This window comes from Hibiscus syriacus, unplaced genomic scaffold (genome assembly GCF_006381635.1).
Source record: "Hibiscus syriacus cultivar Baekdansim isolate YM2019G1 unplaced genomic scaffold, ASM638163v2 tig00013285_pilon, whole genome shotgun sequence".
In the NCBI taxonomy this organism is placed as follows: domain Eukaryota; kingdom Viridiplantae; phylum Streptophyta; class Magnoliopsida; order Malvales; family Malvaceae; genus Hibiscus; species Hibiscus syriacus.
The window spans coordinates 1,375,207-1,391,029 of NW_024062299.1; the positions used below are offsets into that span (position 1 = coordinate 1,375,207).

The following is a 15,823-nucleotide window of genomic DNA, read 5'->3' on the forward strand; positions in this document are numbered from 1 at the left end:
TTATAAAGTTTGTGCATATGTATATATATTGATAATATAAAATTTATTAATTTATTGCCGACTTAAAAAAAATGTTAGGTTTGATTTCTAACACTCTTTATATATATATTACTGTTCAGATTAATCTCCTTTGTAAAATAACAACATTGATGTAGTATTTTTCTACTCAATTAAGAGCTTTAAATCGTTAAATGGCTTCCTCCCTTCTTTCGTTAACTCCATCTTTCTTAGGTAAAACACCCAAGGTTGCACCATTAATCTCTCAAAGATGCAGAGGGAGTGTCAAATATGTTGCTAACTCAAAAATTTTCTGTTCATCAACCGGTAGGAGGAGGTCAGGGAACTACCAGCCTTGCCTTTGGAATGATGATGATCTGCAGTTGTTGAGCAGCGATTATAAGGTATAGTTATCATTATCATTGTCTTCATTAACTAAGTTATATATGTCGTTCTCGGTGAATTAGATCGTTTAAGATTCCAGGGACATGAGTATGCAAAGCAAGTTGAAGTGCTGAAAGGAAAAGTGAAGATGGTTCTGGACAATATTGTGGAACATGATCAGCTATTGGATCAACTCGAGATGATCGACAACTTGCTGAAGCTTGGAGTGGCATATCATTTTGATGACGAGATTAACAACATGTTAGGGAACGTATATCAGAACAGTGACAATCAAATGAGGAAGGAGAATTTATATGCAGCAGCTTTGGAATTTAGGCTCCTCAGGGAATACGGATATCATTCATCTCCGGGTACAAATGATTCCGTAATTTACAATGAAATTCTTGTTTGGGGTGTTTTTAACTACTGGTTTTGCTCGATTGCAGAAGTTTTCGACTGTTTTCGGGACGATATAGGAAGTTTCAGGCCATCTCTATCTAAGGATATCAAGGCAATGCTGAGCTTGTATGAAGCTTCATACTACTGTTTCGAAGGAGAAAGCATAATGGAGGCAGCTTGGCACTTTACCTCTGAGAATCTCGGATATGTGAAGGATGACACGGATCCTATTCTCGCCTTCCAAGTCCGGCATGCCATGGAGCTACCATTACACTGGAGAACGCCGAGATTAGAAGCAAGATGGTACATCAATGTATACGAAAGAAGATCGGACTCGAACCCGAATGTATTAGAGCTCGCAAAGTTGGACTTCAACGTTTTACAAGCACTGCACCAAGAAGAACTCAAGGATATGTCAAGGTAAATGAATCATATATATAATATAAACATAATAAAACATGTAGTAATCGGTTTTCATGTACTTGAATTTTATTGCAAAAGGTGGTGGAAGAACACTGGTCTTGGAGAGAAATTGAGCTTTGCCAGGAATAGGTTGGTGGAATCCTTCTTATGGGCAGTAGGGATAGCTTTCAAGCCCGAGTTCGGACGCTGCAGGAAAACACTTACAAAGGCCATTGCACTAATCACGGTGATAGATGATATTTACGACGTTTATGGTACATTGGAAGAACTTCAGCTCTTCACTGATGCCGTCGAGAGGTTGGCGGGAAATTGTTCTGGTATCTGCAGCACATGCCTTGTTACTTTCCCAAGAGAGGATCAATTGATTTCTTGTCACTTTTCTTCATGTTTCAGGTGGGATATTAAGGCAATGAAACAACTCCCGGACTATATGAAGATATGCTTCCTTGCACTTTATAACACTGTTAACGAAATGGCTTACGACATCCTCAAAGAACAAGGTCATGACGTGTGGAATCTTAAAAAGGCGGTAATGTATCATCTCTCATGAATTCCATCTGATTTAAGGCATTGTGACAGGTTATCATAACTCTTTCTCTGATCTGGCTATGGCGTCAGTGGGTTGATTTACTGAGATCCTACATGTTGGAGGCAAGATGGTACCACAGTAGATACACACCAAGTTTTGAAGAGTACATGGAGAATGCATGGATATCAATAACAGGCCCTTTAGTAGCAACTCAAGCGAGTCTATTTGTAACAAATAAGATAAACAAGAAGGAACTCGAATTCCTCCAAAGCTACCCTGAGTTATTACATTGGTCATCTGTGATTTTTCGACTTCAAGATGATTAGGAACTTCACCGGTATGAAACCGTCCAAACAGCTTTTATTAGATGAACTTTGAATTCCATGAACTGATCATATTTCGCTTCGAGTTCAGGACGAGTTAAAGAGAGGTGATGTTGCGAAATCCATCAAATGCTACATGCATGGAAACGGAGTCCCCGAGGAAGCTGCCCGTGAACATATAAAGAATCTAATGAGAGAGGCATGAAGAAGGTGAATACACACCGAGCTACCGTTTCCCCATTATCCCAGACTGTCATTGGAATTAACTGAATCTGGTGAGGACAGCCCATTGTATTTATCAACATGGAGATGGGCATGGTTCTCAAAACCACATTACCAAAGATCATGCAATGTCATTGCTTTTGATTCCATCCCTTTGTAGAAGAGGAAACTACCCATTTCTCATTGGTTGTTGCAGCAAAGATGAATGTAGTACTGCAATAAAACTAGCAAAAATTGGGAATCACTTGAAAAAGACAAGGGAGGATGACATTGCAAATGAGTTGATGTGCCAATTGTTCTAAAATTTTGTTTTAAAATTGAAAAAACAAAAACAGATCAACTGCATGAAATCATGAGAGTCATACAGCACAACTACAATAACCGACATCCTAAAATCATTTAGGCAGTCACCGGCAACACAACGTGTTCCGGTTAAGGCAATAAGCCTCTCAAAATTTAATAACCATTTATTTGAGGCCTTGGAGTTGGATCCATCAGCCGAGAAAAGGGCATTTGGGCATGGCCAGGAAGAACCCTTTGCCCGCCATGTCGATCCTCTTTTTTCTGATTGGAGAACGCTTGAGCAAGCTCCAATGCTGATGCTGCTTTTCCATAGCGCATACCAGCACCTTCGGGAGAGACAGGTTTAGGCTGCTCGGCAGGCTTACGCCAGGTTTCAGGCGACGGCTGCCTCTTCTGCTGCTGCTGCTGCTGTCTTTCAGTTTCCCTTTCATTCTGCCGATTTTCATTAAGCCAGTTCCTCCTCTGCATATCAACTCTTCCATTGTGAACACTGTGGTTCCTCTCGGATTTTCTTCCAGTTTTCTGAACAGGAGGATTCCCAACTCCTTCACCATGGCATGCAGCTGGTTGCTCAGCAACTTTTTCACTTCTGGGAAAATTATGTTTGACCCTTCGCATAACAATAACGATTAATGAAGACATGGTACGTTAAGTTTAAGTCAATTGGTGAACGAACCCGATAAGCAAAAAGGGGAAAATGTTGCACAAAGGTATGAAAAACAAGAAATGATTACCTATCAGGATGTTGGCCTGGCTCATGGCTGCTGTCATCAATTCCCTTCTCCTTCAGAACCTGCGAAGCAGAACAGCAACACCGTCAGCTGTTATGATGAAAACCACATTAACAATAATAATGACAAGTGTGAAGCTATAATAATAAATCAAATTATGTTGACATCAAACAGATAGTGATTAAAAAAACATTGAAACAATCCAAAGACAAGGAGAGATTCACCCCCAATTCTCGTGGGCGAGCGCCACCAAACAATGCATTTCTGCATCAGTAACACTTGGCAAATAAAATATCCATAAACCTTAAAGTGACATTTTTCCAGAAAAATAAACTAAAACAAAACACCCTCATGCATCCGATATTACTGTAGATGTTGATAGGACATGCAACGAAAATATAAGAATTGTAGCCAAGTATGATGGACAAAAGGAAACTATCATTCGAGTTAAGTATGATAGATTAGTTGTGTATGGCAATGTGAATCAATGATTCACAGTTAAATTATTGCCCCAATCATGATGTAATGGCTAAACTCAAATCCCTGTTTAGCACTATGAGACTATTAAATTCCAAATTTTCCCCATAGAAATTACTGGGTGTCAATTTTCTAATGCATCATTTTTGTCACTCAAATATCATAATAATTCTGTCTCTCACCCTCATTAAATTAATCGTTATATAATTTAAATCTACACACATACTAACCTTTCCTTCTCAAAGTTACCCTCCAATTGTTCATTGGGCTGTGAACGAGGCTTTAAATTCAGTTTAGGACGATCCACTGTCTGGTTCCCATTCTCACTGCCAGCTGAACCAGGTTTTGAAGTATTCACATATCCATATGAATCATTGCCAATTCCGGCATGATCAATAACAGATTCACTTGGTCGCTGCTGCCTCTATTACAAGAAAATAATCAGAAATAGGAGAGAACAAAAAGTAAACGCAAGATTCAATACTACGGCATAACATCAAATACCTGACTAGCGTCAATAAAAGGTGATTCTAGATTATCCAATGGCTTGGTGCGAGGAAGTAACTTCAACTTGGGCCGCTCGGATGCTTCAGACGGCACTGAAAACGATGACTGCAACTTGGAATTGCCAATTTGCCATCTGCACGAGTTGATTGAGTTCCTTCACCATAAATTACTGATTTATTTTCTTTAACTTCCAAATAGTTAGGAGTGCGGTTCCTCTCATAGTCTGGTAACGCCTTTCTACTACCATGAATTCCATCTTCAATGTTCAGTCCTCTTTCAACTTGCCTTGCCAATGTCACATCAAAAAACTCCCTCCCACCACAGCATTCATTCTGCCGTATATCTTATCATCATTACCCTGGGGATGCAAGCCATTTTCTGTTTCCGAGTGTTTACTAACATCAACATCTTTCTGATATAGAACAGATTGCTTTGACTGCCATCTACAGAGGAAACTTTGTCAATAGCACTAGCATGAGCCAACTTCAAGACAGCACTTTTATCAGCATTAGCAACACTCACTGCCACCCCTTCCTAGCTGCCCATGCATTAGGATAACCAGAAGCAGCAGGCCTATGACTCCCCCCAGAACTGTGAGAACTCATGCCAGCAGCAGCAGCCTCAGAAACTCGACTAGAGTAGAGATTCCCCGAACCACTAGACAATGGAGCTACCGGAGCTGAGCCATGTCGGCCTGAAACCCTCCCAGCATGACCAGACTCTGGCTTCAGCTCCAGACGACTAGCTGGAACCCCTAAACTCTCATCGTAATAGTTCTACGCGGGGCAGAACCCCCAACTAACGGCTTCCTTTCATCCTCATCAAAATAACGACCAATATGAACTGAACTGGTAAGAAATGGAGTTTTATCATCAAAATGCCTAGTTACAGGTGACGAATTCGGCCGGGCACGATGATCAGGCCGTCCAGTTGGGTTTCCCCACGATGTAGCTTTATCAAAACCCGACCGATCGGTAGGCCTAACAGTCCTGTACTCATAAAATCCAATATTAAAAAATAGGGTTTCACTAGCAGATCCAAAGGGTTTTCAGATCTAATAAAAAAAAACACAATTTCAAAATTTGGATAACACCCAGCAAAGTATACATCATAAACAAAAAGAAGAATAGAAAAACAGAATCAGATTTAAATGAAATTTGGGAACTTACAAGCCAGGGGCAGAAGGGAGAGGAAGATCAGATGGGATAGAAACCGCCGTGAAAATCTTTTAAAGTCATCGTGCTGCCACTGAATGCTTTCTTCTTTGACATCTTCTCCCTTTGTTCCTTTGTCTCCCAAAGAACAAGAACAAAATCCCCGCACTTGCCCTCTTTCACTCCAGAACTCTTATGAATTAAAAAACTGTACAGGCAAGTAAATATATATTAAAGACAATACGAGGAACCCCGATTTATTGAAGCTGGATAGAATAGGTAAAAAAAGGGAGAAAAATATAGAAGAAACGGAGAAGAGGGGGGTTGCCTCTTACACTATGTTTTCTCTACTATACAAACACACAAGCAAATTTCTCTCTCTCTCGGGTATGTTCTTTGGTTGTACGCGGCTTCTTCTTCTTCTTCGTCTTCGTTGATCGATCACTTATAGCATCCAACCAGGGCTTGAGCAATTCAATTACAAGCTTAAACAATGGAATCTTGAGGTTAAACGAAGCCTGTAATCTTTGGCCAAATCTTATGCTGAATGTGAAATAGTTGGAATCAATGGGCCATCATTATTCAATGGACCCAACGGTTGAGTTCTTTAAAATAGTATTTATTTTAATTTACAGTTTTTTTTAAATATGAGGTAGTACTTTTTCAGAATTTTCTTAATATAACATGTACCTTATAGGCGTACCTACTCGAATTCAGAACAACACTCCCTTTAATTTACAACCATGTTAAGAATTTTCATATACAAATAATAAATAAGTAAATATGAACGTAGATTATCCCTAAAAAATATTTGCATAAAGTGTTCGAATTGAACCTCAAGAGTAACAATAAATCCCTCGATTATGACATGGTTTAGCTTGTATATTTAAAAGGACTTTAGATTATGAACATAGCATTATCTCTGAATACGATTATTTAATGCATATTCGATCAAAATTAAATAATTATTTTTAATAATTCATTCCTAATTTATTATTTTTTCAATTTAAATTTTTTAAAAGTATAATTCTAATGGACAGACTCTCGATCTAACTAGGTCAAAATATAATTTAAATAGATTAAAAAAATGAATTTAATTATAAAAATATATAAATTAATACAAATTATTATTTTATTATTTTGAAATAATAATAATAATTAATAATAATTGAAAAATAATTATAAATATCAAATGATAATTTAATTAATACGGAAACTAAAAAAGATATTAACCTATAATGAATTGCAACTGATTAATTACATATTTTGTTACACAAAAATAAACTAAAATATTAATACTGCTTGATTTTGTTGAGGTGGCACTGCCAAAGAAAGAATTAAGTAATAAGTAAGTTTTCATTTCCATCTTTCCACCCTGAATCATCTAAACAAGGAAACACATAAAAGATACAGGTTAATTGCTTGTCATAAATATCAAATCTATGCATGCTCTATGCCATTTTATATGTCTTTGTCTAAGGGGTAGGACTAGAGTTAACTGAAGAGTTCAACTAGTCTCTTGTCATCCACCGCGATTCGGTCGATGATTTCATAATCTTGGTTAGTTCATTTTGATTATCTTACTTAGACATGAAAACTTCCGATTGGGACTAGTTCTTGGTTAATCATTGGAGCAGTAGGTGTTGTTTCAGCCATGTCTGTTATGTGGTGCATTAGGTATCGAAGGAAGCATCTCGATCGTTCTGTTAATAAGGGAAGGTTCGTCTTAGAACTGAAAAGCTTCGGATCTGTGTTAGTGAATCACATTCGAGCACAATGTTGTCGGATTCGAACGTCAGTCGAGATTCCCCTAGAACATCCGAATGGAGTAACATGCCCCAATGGTTGGAAGGGCTTAGGAGGAAGAGCGTGGAATCCGCATGTGGCATACGAAGTACTCTTACACGTAAGTTGATACCAATACTGTTACAAATACGATCCCCTGGTTTCTTTAATTCTTTTTCTCTTTCCGTACAAACTGCGATGCTATTTCGGGACGGAATGTTTTTGCAGACAGCTACAGAAAGCGACTTGTTATTTCACGACGAATATAGGTGAAGGGGCATTCGGTCCGGTCTACAAAGCTCGGATGGAAACTGATCTGACTGTTGCTGTTAAAGTGCTTGCTAATGATTCCAAGCAGGGTGCAATGGAGTTCCTTACAGAGGTAACTATAGACTACAAATGATGTCGGTCGCAAAATGCACATTAAGGCCGAATTGTTTCAATTTCTCTACTCATCGAAGGAGAAAAGAGAAGGTATTTGCAGATACCAATATTTTTTCGTTTCATTCCCAGGTTCTGTTGCTTGGAAGATTACACCATAGGAACCTGGTGAACTTGATGTGCTATAGCGCAGACAGAAGACGACATATGCTTGTTTATGCTTACATGAGCAATGGAAGTCTTGCCTCCCATTTATATTGTAAGAAAGACACAGTAAATAGTTTTTTCAGATATTATCCTGCAAGTTCAATGATTTCAACTCCACAACCATGCGTCATGTTGCTCTAAATTGTTGAAAGCATGCACCGAAAGTGCATTTAGCAAAGTTGAAAAAAAAAATGAAATTTTCAATAATGGTAGGCACCAAATATAAAATGTCAAAATTAGGTACAACAATGGTTGAAAATTAAATGGGCAAATTATAAACTTTAGTCATTAAACTTTTAGGGTATTTTCAAGATTAGTCCTTAAAGCTTCTACTATAAATACCTTAGCTCATTTAGCTTCAAAACCATCCCAAAGCATTCTAGCTTTCTTCCAATACTAGAGAGAATTTATAGAGTTTCTTGAGAGTTGTTTAACTTCGGAATATCAAGGCAGGAGAAGAGATCTGCGTCATCTGATGTGAGGGGAACTTTGGGATACATAGATCCGAGTACATATACTACGTTGACGTTTACTCGGAAAAAAGCGATGTTTATAGTTTTGGGGTACTGCTATTCGAGATAATGAGTGGCAACAACGCACAAAAAGGTCATGGAAATTGTAGAGTAGTACGTCCAAACCACTCTTACTTTTGCTAAAACTGATCTCTGTGCTTATTGCATCGACATATTGAAAAGGCTTTTGACATTGAATAGGTGGCTATGGGTTTAAAGACCATGAAGGGTGGGAACAGATTGCAGATCCCAGACTTCATGCAGATCCAGACTTCATGGAAATTTTTGATGTTCAACAATGAATCACATGGCTGGTCTGGCTTATGATTGTGTAAATCTGTCTCGAAAAAAAGGCCCACAATGAGGGCCAGTGCTGGCACTGTCGGAGATTCATAAGCCGATGAACTCGGGAAAACCTACCATGTTGCGGCAGCAGACACTACTTTCGAACGGACTTGAAAGGGACTGTTGGTTATTCTTTAACTGAAAGATGAAAAGATGTAGCACAATGGTAAAATCGGACACAGAAACAAAGTATCATGGTCATGTTCTTACACAAGAATTCTTCCAACTTTCTTCCAACTTTATTGCAATAATAGCATATAATGTTTTCATTTCCATTTAAACACACACCCACAGCACAAACATAACATCAAATGCAAGTTGCAACGTGTTTACTGAACTTCTACTTCAAAGTCTATCGGATTCGTATGATCAACTCATCATCAACTTGACAATAATGTCACCAGTCTAGTCTTCGATGACGTTGCAGCTGCTGTTCTACAAGAAGAAAATCGGCGCAAGAACAAGGAAGATAGACAAATAAATCTGCAACAAGAAGAAGCGTTGACAACGACGAGAGGGAGATCAACAGAACGTGGCCAAAGCAGCAGTCACAAACATGGTAGATCGAAGTCAAGGAGCAAGAAGAATTTAAAGTGCTACAACTGTGGAAAGAAGGGTCCTTGAAGATGATGTTGGAGTCTAAATAAAAACTCCAATCCACAAGGCAATACCGTAAACACTTTAGATGATGGAGATGCTCTATGCTGTGAAGCGTCAACCACCGTGGAAGGCAGAAAAAGATTTGTAGATATATGACTCATTGATTCGGGAGCGACATATCACATGACCTCAAGCCTTAGAGATCGTGGTGTGGGAACCATCAAATTAAAGATGTATGATTGAACAATTAAAGTTGTTCGATGCGGCACGTGAAAGGCCTGAAGAAAAATTTATTATCCTACGGATTGTTGGATAATAATGCAAGCAAGATTGAAACACGGAAAGGAATCATGAAGGTGTTCCGTGAAGCGCTTGTGGTGCTGAAAGGCAAAAAAATAGCTGCAAACTTATACATGCTGAAAGGAGAGACTTTAGTAGAAGCAGAAGCCTATGTTGCCTCATGTAGTTCATATTTGGCAATGCTATGGGCATCAGAAAACTTGGACACATGTTAGAACAAGGAATGAAAGTTCTTGTGGAGCAAAGCTACTTCCAGACTTAACAAAGGTATCACTTACTTTGTGTGAGCATTGCATAACAAGTAAGCACACAGTTGAAATTCAACACGTCAAATAGCGGCAAAATGTTCAGAATTAGTTCATTCTGACGTATGGCAAGCACCAGTTACATCCCTAGGTGGAGCAAACTTTCTCATTTATTGATGACTACTCTAGAGATGTTGGTGTATCCTATTAAGAAGTCAATGTGTTTTCAACTTTCAAAATCTTCAAGCGCGGGTGGAACTTGATTCTGGAAATAAGATCAAGTGTTTCAGAACAGATAATGGAGGAGAATACAAGCGAAGATTTTGATGACTTTTGCAGGAAAGAAGGCATCAAAAGACAGTTCACAGTGGCAAACACTCCTCAACAAAATGGAGTGCAGAGCGGATGACAGAACCTTGTTAGAAAAACAAGAGCAATGTTGAGGGACGCAGGCCTAGAAAAATCATTCTGGGCAGAGCATCAATACCGCCTATTTGATGAATCGAGCTCCATCAACTGCAATAGAGTTGAAGACACCAATGGAGATGTGGACTGGTAAACCAGCTGATTATTCAAACCTCCATATATTTGGAAGTATTGTGTACGTGATGTACAACTCCCAAGAAATCTCAAAGCTGGATCCAAAATCCAGGAAATGCAAATTCTTGGGGTATGCTGATGGAGTCAAGGGGTATCGCTTGTGGGATCCCACTGCCCGTAAAGTGATTATCAGCAGGGATGTTATCTTTGTAAAGGATAAACTACAAAGAAAAGAAGACGGTGATAGCACTGAAAAGTCAGAGACTACACAGATAAATATGGAAAAGGAGTTTGAACAATGAGATTCTTCTGAAGCAGAACCAGCACATGATGAACAAGAACCAGAGAGATCTGAAGCACCAACAACTCGTCAATCAGATCGTGTGAGAAGACTTCCCAATTGTCACTCAGATTATGTTATAGAAGGTAATATTGCATACTGCCTTTTAACAGAGGACGGTGAGCCATCAACATACCAGGAGGCAATAAACAACTCAGATGCTTCACTGTGGATGATGGCGATGCAAGAAGAAATTGAAGCCCTTCATAAAAATAATACATTGGACCTTGTGCCACTACCACAAGGAAGGAAGCCAATTGGTAACAAATGGGTCTTCAAAATCAAGCGAAATGGTGACGATCAAGTTGAGAGGTATCGTGCAAGACTGGTGGTCAAAGGATATGCTCAAAAAGAAGGTATTGATTTCAATGAAATATTTCTCCTGTGGTTCGACTAACAACAGTTTGAGTAGTTTTTGGCAATGTGTGCTACATTGGACTTACATCTAGAGCAGCTAGATGTTAAAACAGCTTTCTTCATGGAAATCTTGAAGAAAAATTTATATGCTCCAGCCTGAAGGTTTTGAGAAAAAGAAAGAAGAACTTGGTTTGCAGGTTGAACAAATCTCTGTACGGTCTAAAGCAGGCACCGAGGTGTTGGTATAAGAGATTTGATTCTTTCATTATGTCCTTGGATACAACAGACTTAATGCAGACCCTTGTGCTTATTTCAAGAGGTTTGGTGATAACGATTTTGTTATTTTGCTGTTGTATGTGGATGACATGTTGGTTGTAGGACCCAACAAAGATCATATTGAAGAATTGAAGGCACAAATGGCTAGGGAATTTGAAATGAAGGACTTGGGATCAGCAAAAAAGATTCTAGGGATGCAAATTCACCGAGACAGAAGTAATAGGAAGATTTGGCTTTCACAAAAGAATTACTTGAAGAAGATCTTGTCACGATTCAACATGCAAGATTGTAAGCAATTTGTACCCCTCTTCCTATTAACTTCAAATTATCCTCCAATATGAGTCCTAGCATGAAGAAAGAGATGGAGATGTCTCGAGTACCGTATGCATCAACAGTGGGAAGTTTAATGTTCTCTATGATATGCACAAGACCAAACATTGCACAGCGTGGGAGTTGTTAGTCGGTACATGCGAATCCAGGCAAAGAGCATTGGAATTTGTAAAGAGGATCCTCAGATACATCAAAGGGACCTCAAATGTTGCATTATGTTACGGAGGATCAAACTTACTAATAAATGTTATGTAGATTCTGACTATGCAGGGATTGGATAAAAGCAAATCTACTACAGGATGTGTTCAAATTGCTGGTGGGCTGTAAGCTGGGTTCAAAATTGCAGTTAGTTGTGGCTACGTCCACAACAGAGGCAGAATATGTAGCAGCTACACAAGCCAGTAAAGAAACAATTTGGTTGAAGATGCTATTGGAGGAGCTTGGGCATAATCAAGAGTATGTCTCTCTGGTTTGTGACAGTCAAAGAGCCTTGAATCTAGCAAGGAATCCAACATTTCATTCAAGGACAAAGCACATAAAAGTTCAGTACCATTTCATTCGTAAAAAGGTGGAAGAAAGAACGGTAGATATGCAGGAGATCCATACCAAAAACAACATAGCAGATTTCATGACGAAGGCAATCAATGCTGATAAATTTACCTGGTGTTGATCCTCTTGTTGACTGTCAGAGACGTAAGCAACATGATGGTACAAGGTAAAAAGAATGGTGTGAAGATATGATTGTGTCAATCAAATCTTCAAGTGGGAGATTGTTGAAAGCATGCACCGAAGTGGCATTTAGCAAGGTTGAAAAAAAAAATTTTCAATAATGGTAGGCACCAATATAAAATGTCAAAATTAGGTGCAACAATGGTTGAAAACTAAATGGGCAAATTACAAACTTTAGTCATTAAACTTTTAGGGTATTTTCAAGATTAGTCCTTAAAGCTTCTAGCTCATTTAGCTTCAAAACCATCCCAAAGCATTCTACCTTTCTTCCAATACTAGAGAGAATTTAGAGAGTTTCTTGAGAGTTGTTTTCTCCTTTTTACCTAGAGAGAATTATTATTGTTTTCTCCTTGATAGATCGAGAGAAGTTGCAATTCCAGTTTGTAACAGAACTTGTAAGACTGACGGAACGTTTAAGGTTTCATGTTTATAGTTACTTAGCTTCATTTATAACAGGCTGTTCCTCCGGTCGTGCACCGCGACATCAAATCGTCGAATATACTGTTAGATGGCTCCATGAAAGCCAGAGTATGTTTTCAATTCTCTTTCTGATAGTTCATTTCCTTCTATCTCTTGAGGCTTAATGTTTGCCAAATTGCGCAGGTGGCTGACTTCGGAATATCAAGGCAGGAGAAGAGCGATCTGCGTTCATCTGATGTGAAGGGAACTTTTGGATACATAGATCCCGAGTACATATCTACGTTGACGTTTACTCGGAAAAGCGATGTTTATAGTTTTGGGGTACTGCTATTCGAGATAATGAGTGGCAACAATGCACAAAAAGGTCTCATAGAAATTGTAGAGTTTGTAAGTCCAAACCATTCTAGCTTTTGCTAAAACTGATCTCTGTGCTTATTGCATCGACAAATTGAAAAGGCTTTTGACATTGAATAGGTGGCTATTGGTGTTGAAAACCATGAAGGGTGAGAACAGATTGCAGATCCCAGACTTGATGGAAATTTTGATGTTCAACAACTGAATCACATGGCTGGTCTGGCTTATGATTGTGAAAATCCTGTCTCGAAAAAAAGGCCCACAATGAGGGACATCGTGCTGGCACTGTCGGAGATTCATAAGCCGATGAACTCGGAAACCTACCATGCTGCGGCAGCAGACACTACTTTCGAACTGGACTTGAAAGGGACTGTTGGTTATTCTTTAACTAAAAGATGAAAAGATGTATGCACAATTGGTAAAATTGGACCCAGAAACAAGGTATCATGGTCATTGTTTCTTACACAAGAATTCTTCCAACTTTATTGCAATAGTAGCATATAATGTTTTCATTTCCATTTAACTTCACACTCACAGCACAAACATAACACATCAAATGCAAGTTGCAACACTCGACGAACTATGACCGAGGAGTTGCATCTCTAGAAGTCTTTACCAGTTCAGAACAGAAAATATGAAGAACCAAGAACCGAGGAATGGTTTTTTCCCAGGTTGCGTCCTCTGAGACACTCTAAATCCATTACCTGAGAATGATCCACAAAGAGATTCACCTGAAAGCACAAAGCCATGAATGTAAATCATATACAACAAACAGATCATTAGAATTTGGTGCGAAGGAAACGTAATGGAAATCCAGTATACCCTTGGTCCATATTGCTTGACAAACCACTCGGAGGCTCTAGCATTTGAAGCTTCAAACATGATCTTCTCAAGACCTAGACGGCCAATAACCTTTGCAATTACATCTGCCCGTACAGAATCAGCATGTTTGCATAAATCATCTGCATCAATCATAATCATATCTGCACCAGCTTCTAAGCATCTCTCAGCCCTTCTGATCAATAGGTCCACATCTTCAATAAGTTCTGTAAATATAGGTAAGCTAAGGGTTAAAATGCAAAATTCGAGCTTTTAAAAACTGAACAAACATAAAGAAGAATGATTGATGAAATGAAAAAAAAAATCACATCTAGAATTTGCATCTATCAATTAACCAGTATGATGATCTTGATACAGATTTGCTCATCCAAACAAATTTCAAGACAAAACAATCATAGCAGCAAGAGGACATGACATTCCATATTTCAATGGTTCCACTCTAACCAGTATGAAAGTTGAACATTATTGCCATGAAATCTTCAGATACACAAAATAAAGGGTCTAAGAGATGGAAATCAATAAAAAAGAGTGTGGTTAGCTATCAAATTCAACTCCCCTGAAATTTAATTTGATAAAAGCAAAAATAAATTCAAAGTGCTCATCACAAATGTGAAAATCATAAAAAACCAAAGCCATTAAAGTAATGGTCTCATACCAGTTGATCTAGGAGGAGGAGGAGGAACATAGGCCCCAAATGCTCTATTTCCACCAGTGGGAATATCAGACTTGTTGAATTTGACAGCAAACTGAGGCTTGGCTTTTAGGCCACCACTTTTAATCAATCTCACATATCTCAAAAGAGTATCTTCAGGAACTTCAAGTGATGGCACATTCAACTCAATTGTATCAAACCCCATTTGCTTACACTCCTTTTGACCATTAAACAACATCAGAAAGGAAAGCACTTTACATAATCTTTAAACGCTGAACATAATCAGAAAGAAACAAAATTTTCATCTGGGTATAAACTCAGCTGTACCTCAACATAATCTTTAAAAGCTGAAGGGCCTTTACGAATCATTTGTTCAGCCCAATCACCAGTACTAACATAAACATCATGCTGGTGAGCCATGTGGATCACTTGTTTCAGAAATGATTTCGGCATCAAGCTATGAGAACCCCCAGAGAATTTCAGCCCATCGACAAATTGGCCCATCGACTCAAATATCTCCTGGTAAAAGAATCAATTTTTTTAGCAAACAAAGACGTCGATCAAAACATAAAAAAGAATCCATCGAATCTCCATACCTGGAGAACGTTCTGGGTCAAGAGAGTGTGATTGGGTCCCCGCATTTCCGTGACCCCAAACCGGCGAGGCTTCTCGGGTCGATCCTCGTCTTCCTCGAAATTCTTCCATCTGTAATACAGCGACATTTTTGTTCACCTCTTTTTTTAAGCTTCTGGGAAAGGGAATGAGAGAGTTCCCAGGATTTTATCTCCCAATATAAGCATTTGTAGATTGTAGTTCTTATTTGGATTTGATAAAATGATGACAATAATCTTTATGTGAAGTTTTGAGTTGGTTCTAGAGAAATGTTTCTCCCATGATCGAGACCCACCGAACACCTGTACTTTTCGTGTAATATTAAATATTTTGCCTCGAAGTGGATAAGGTTTGAATTTTCTTGTTAGAAAAAGGGAAATTACGTTTGTGTTAGTTGGTTGGGCTTTGGCTTTGTTTGCTTACAAAGAAAATTCAAGTGGGCTCACAAAAGGGATATCTGCAATCATATCAGTCTCCCATGCTATATCATTGCAGTAGAACACATCACTGCCCTCTTAAAGTTTGATTCCAGGCTACCAGCAAAGGTTA

At 38.6% G+C, this 15,823-nt stretch overlaps 2 protein-coding genes and 2 pseudogenes across 3 annotated transcripts; 2 read left to right on the plus strand and 2 right to left on the minus strand.

Annotated features, from left to right (window-relative positions):
• Window positions 1–191: 191 nt before the first annotated feature.
• LOC120205892 lies at window positions 192–2,579 on the plus strand (annotated as a pseudogene).
• Window positions 2,521–5,111, minus strand: LOC120205893 (mastermind-like protein 3). Its single transcript, XM_039205661.1, has 8 exons — window positions 5,099–5,111; window positions 4,818–5,049; window positions 4,615–4,738; window positions 4,293–4,451; window positions 4,019–4,212; window positions 3,539–3,575; window positions 3,315–3,373; window positions 2,521–3,190 (listed from the first exon to the last, which is right to left on the minus strand). Exons 1-8 carry the CDS (start codon window positions 5,109–5,111, stop codon window positions 2,734–2,736), a joined length of 1,275 nt encoding a protein of 424 aa, XP_039061592.1. The 3' UTR covers window positions 2,521–2,733.
• A 1,976-nt stretch (window positions 5,112–7,087) lies between these two features.
• LOC120205894 lies at window positions 7,088–13,569 on the plus strand (annotated as a pseudogene).
• On the minus strand, window positions 13,531–15,579 carry LOC120206078 (protein HEAT-STRESS-ASSOCIATED 32-like). 2 transcript variants are annotated; one of them, XM_039205827.1, is made up of 6 exons: window positions 15,517–15,579; window positions 15,259–15,471; window positions 14,990–15,181; window positions 14,666–14,879; window positions 13,993–14,216; window positions 13,791–13,901 (listed from the first exon to the last, which is right to left on the minus strand). In XM_039205827.1, the coding sequence occupies exons 2-6, from the start codon at window positions 15,382–15,384 to the stop codon at window positions 13,791–13,793; spliced, it is 867 nt and encodes a 288-aa protein (XP_039061758.1). In that variant the 5' UTR covers window positions 15,385–15,471; window positions 15,517–15,579. The 2 variants fall into 2 exon arrangements, with proteins under 2 accessions (XP_039061759.1, XP_039061758.1); XM_039205828.1 differs by lacking the exon at window positions 15,517–15,579 and having other exon boundaries at window positions 13,531–13,901; window positions 15,259–15,384.
• Window positions 15,580–15,823: the final 244 nt, after the last annotated feature.

Bases quoted from the DNA above. Each gene is read 5' to 3' on its own strand.
- LOC120206078 (XM_039205828.1), bottom strand. From the start codon at position 15,384: ATGTCGCTGTATTACAGATGGAAGAATTTCGAGGAAGACGAGGATCGA. The intron at 15,182-15,258 runs GTATGGAGATTC...TTCTTTTACCAG, and splicing joins TGACCCAGAACGTTCTCCAG to GAGATATTTGAGTCGATGGG. The intron at 14,217-14,665 runs GTATGAGACCAT...CTATATTTACAG, and splicing joins TCCTCCTCCTAGATCAACTG to AACTTATTGAAGATGTGGAC.
- LOC120205893 (XM_039205661.1), bottom strand. The intron at 4,739-4,817 runs GTGAGTGTTGCT...TTTCCTCTGTAG, and splicing joins GCAGCTAGGAAGGGGTGGCA to ATGGCAGTCAAAGCAATCTG. The intron at 3,576-4,018 runs GTTAGTATGTGT...TTACTGATGCAG, and splicing joins GGTAACTTTGAGAAGGAAAG to AAATGCATTGTTTGGTGGCG.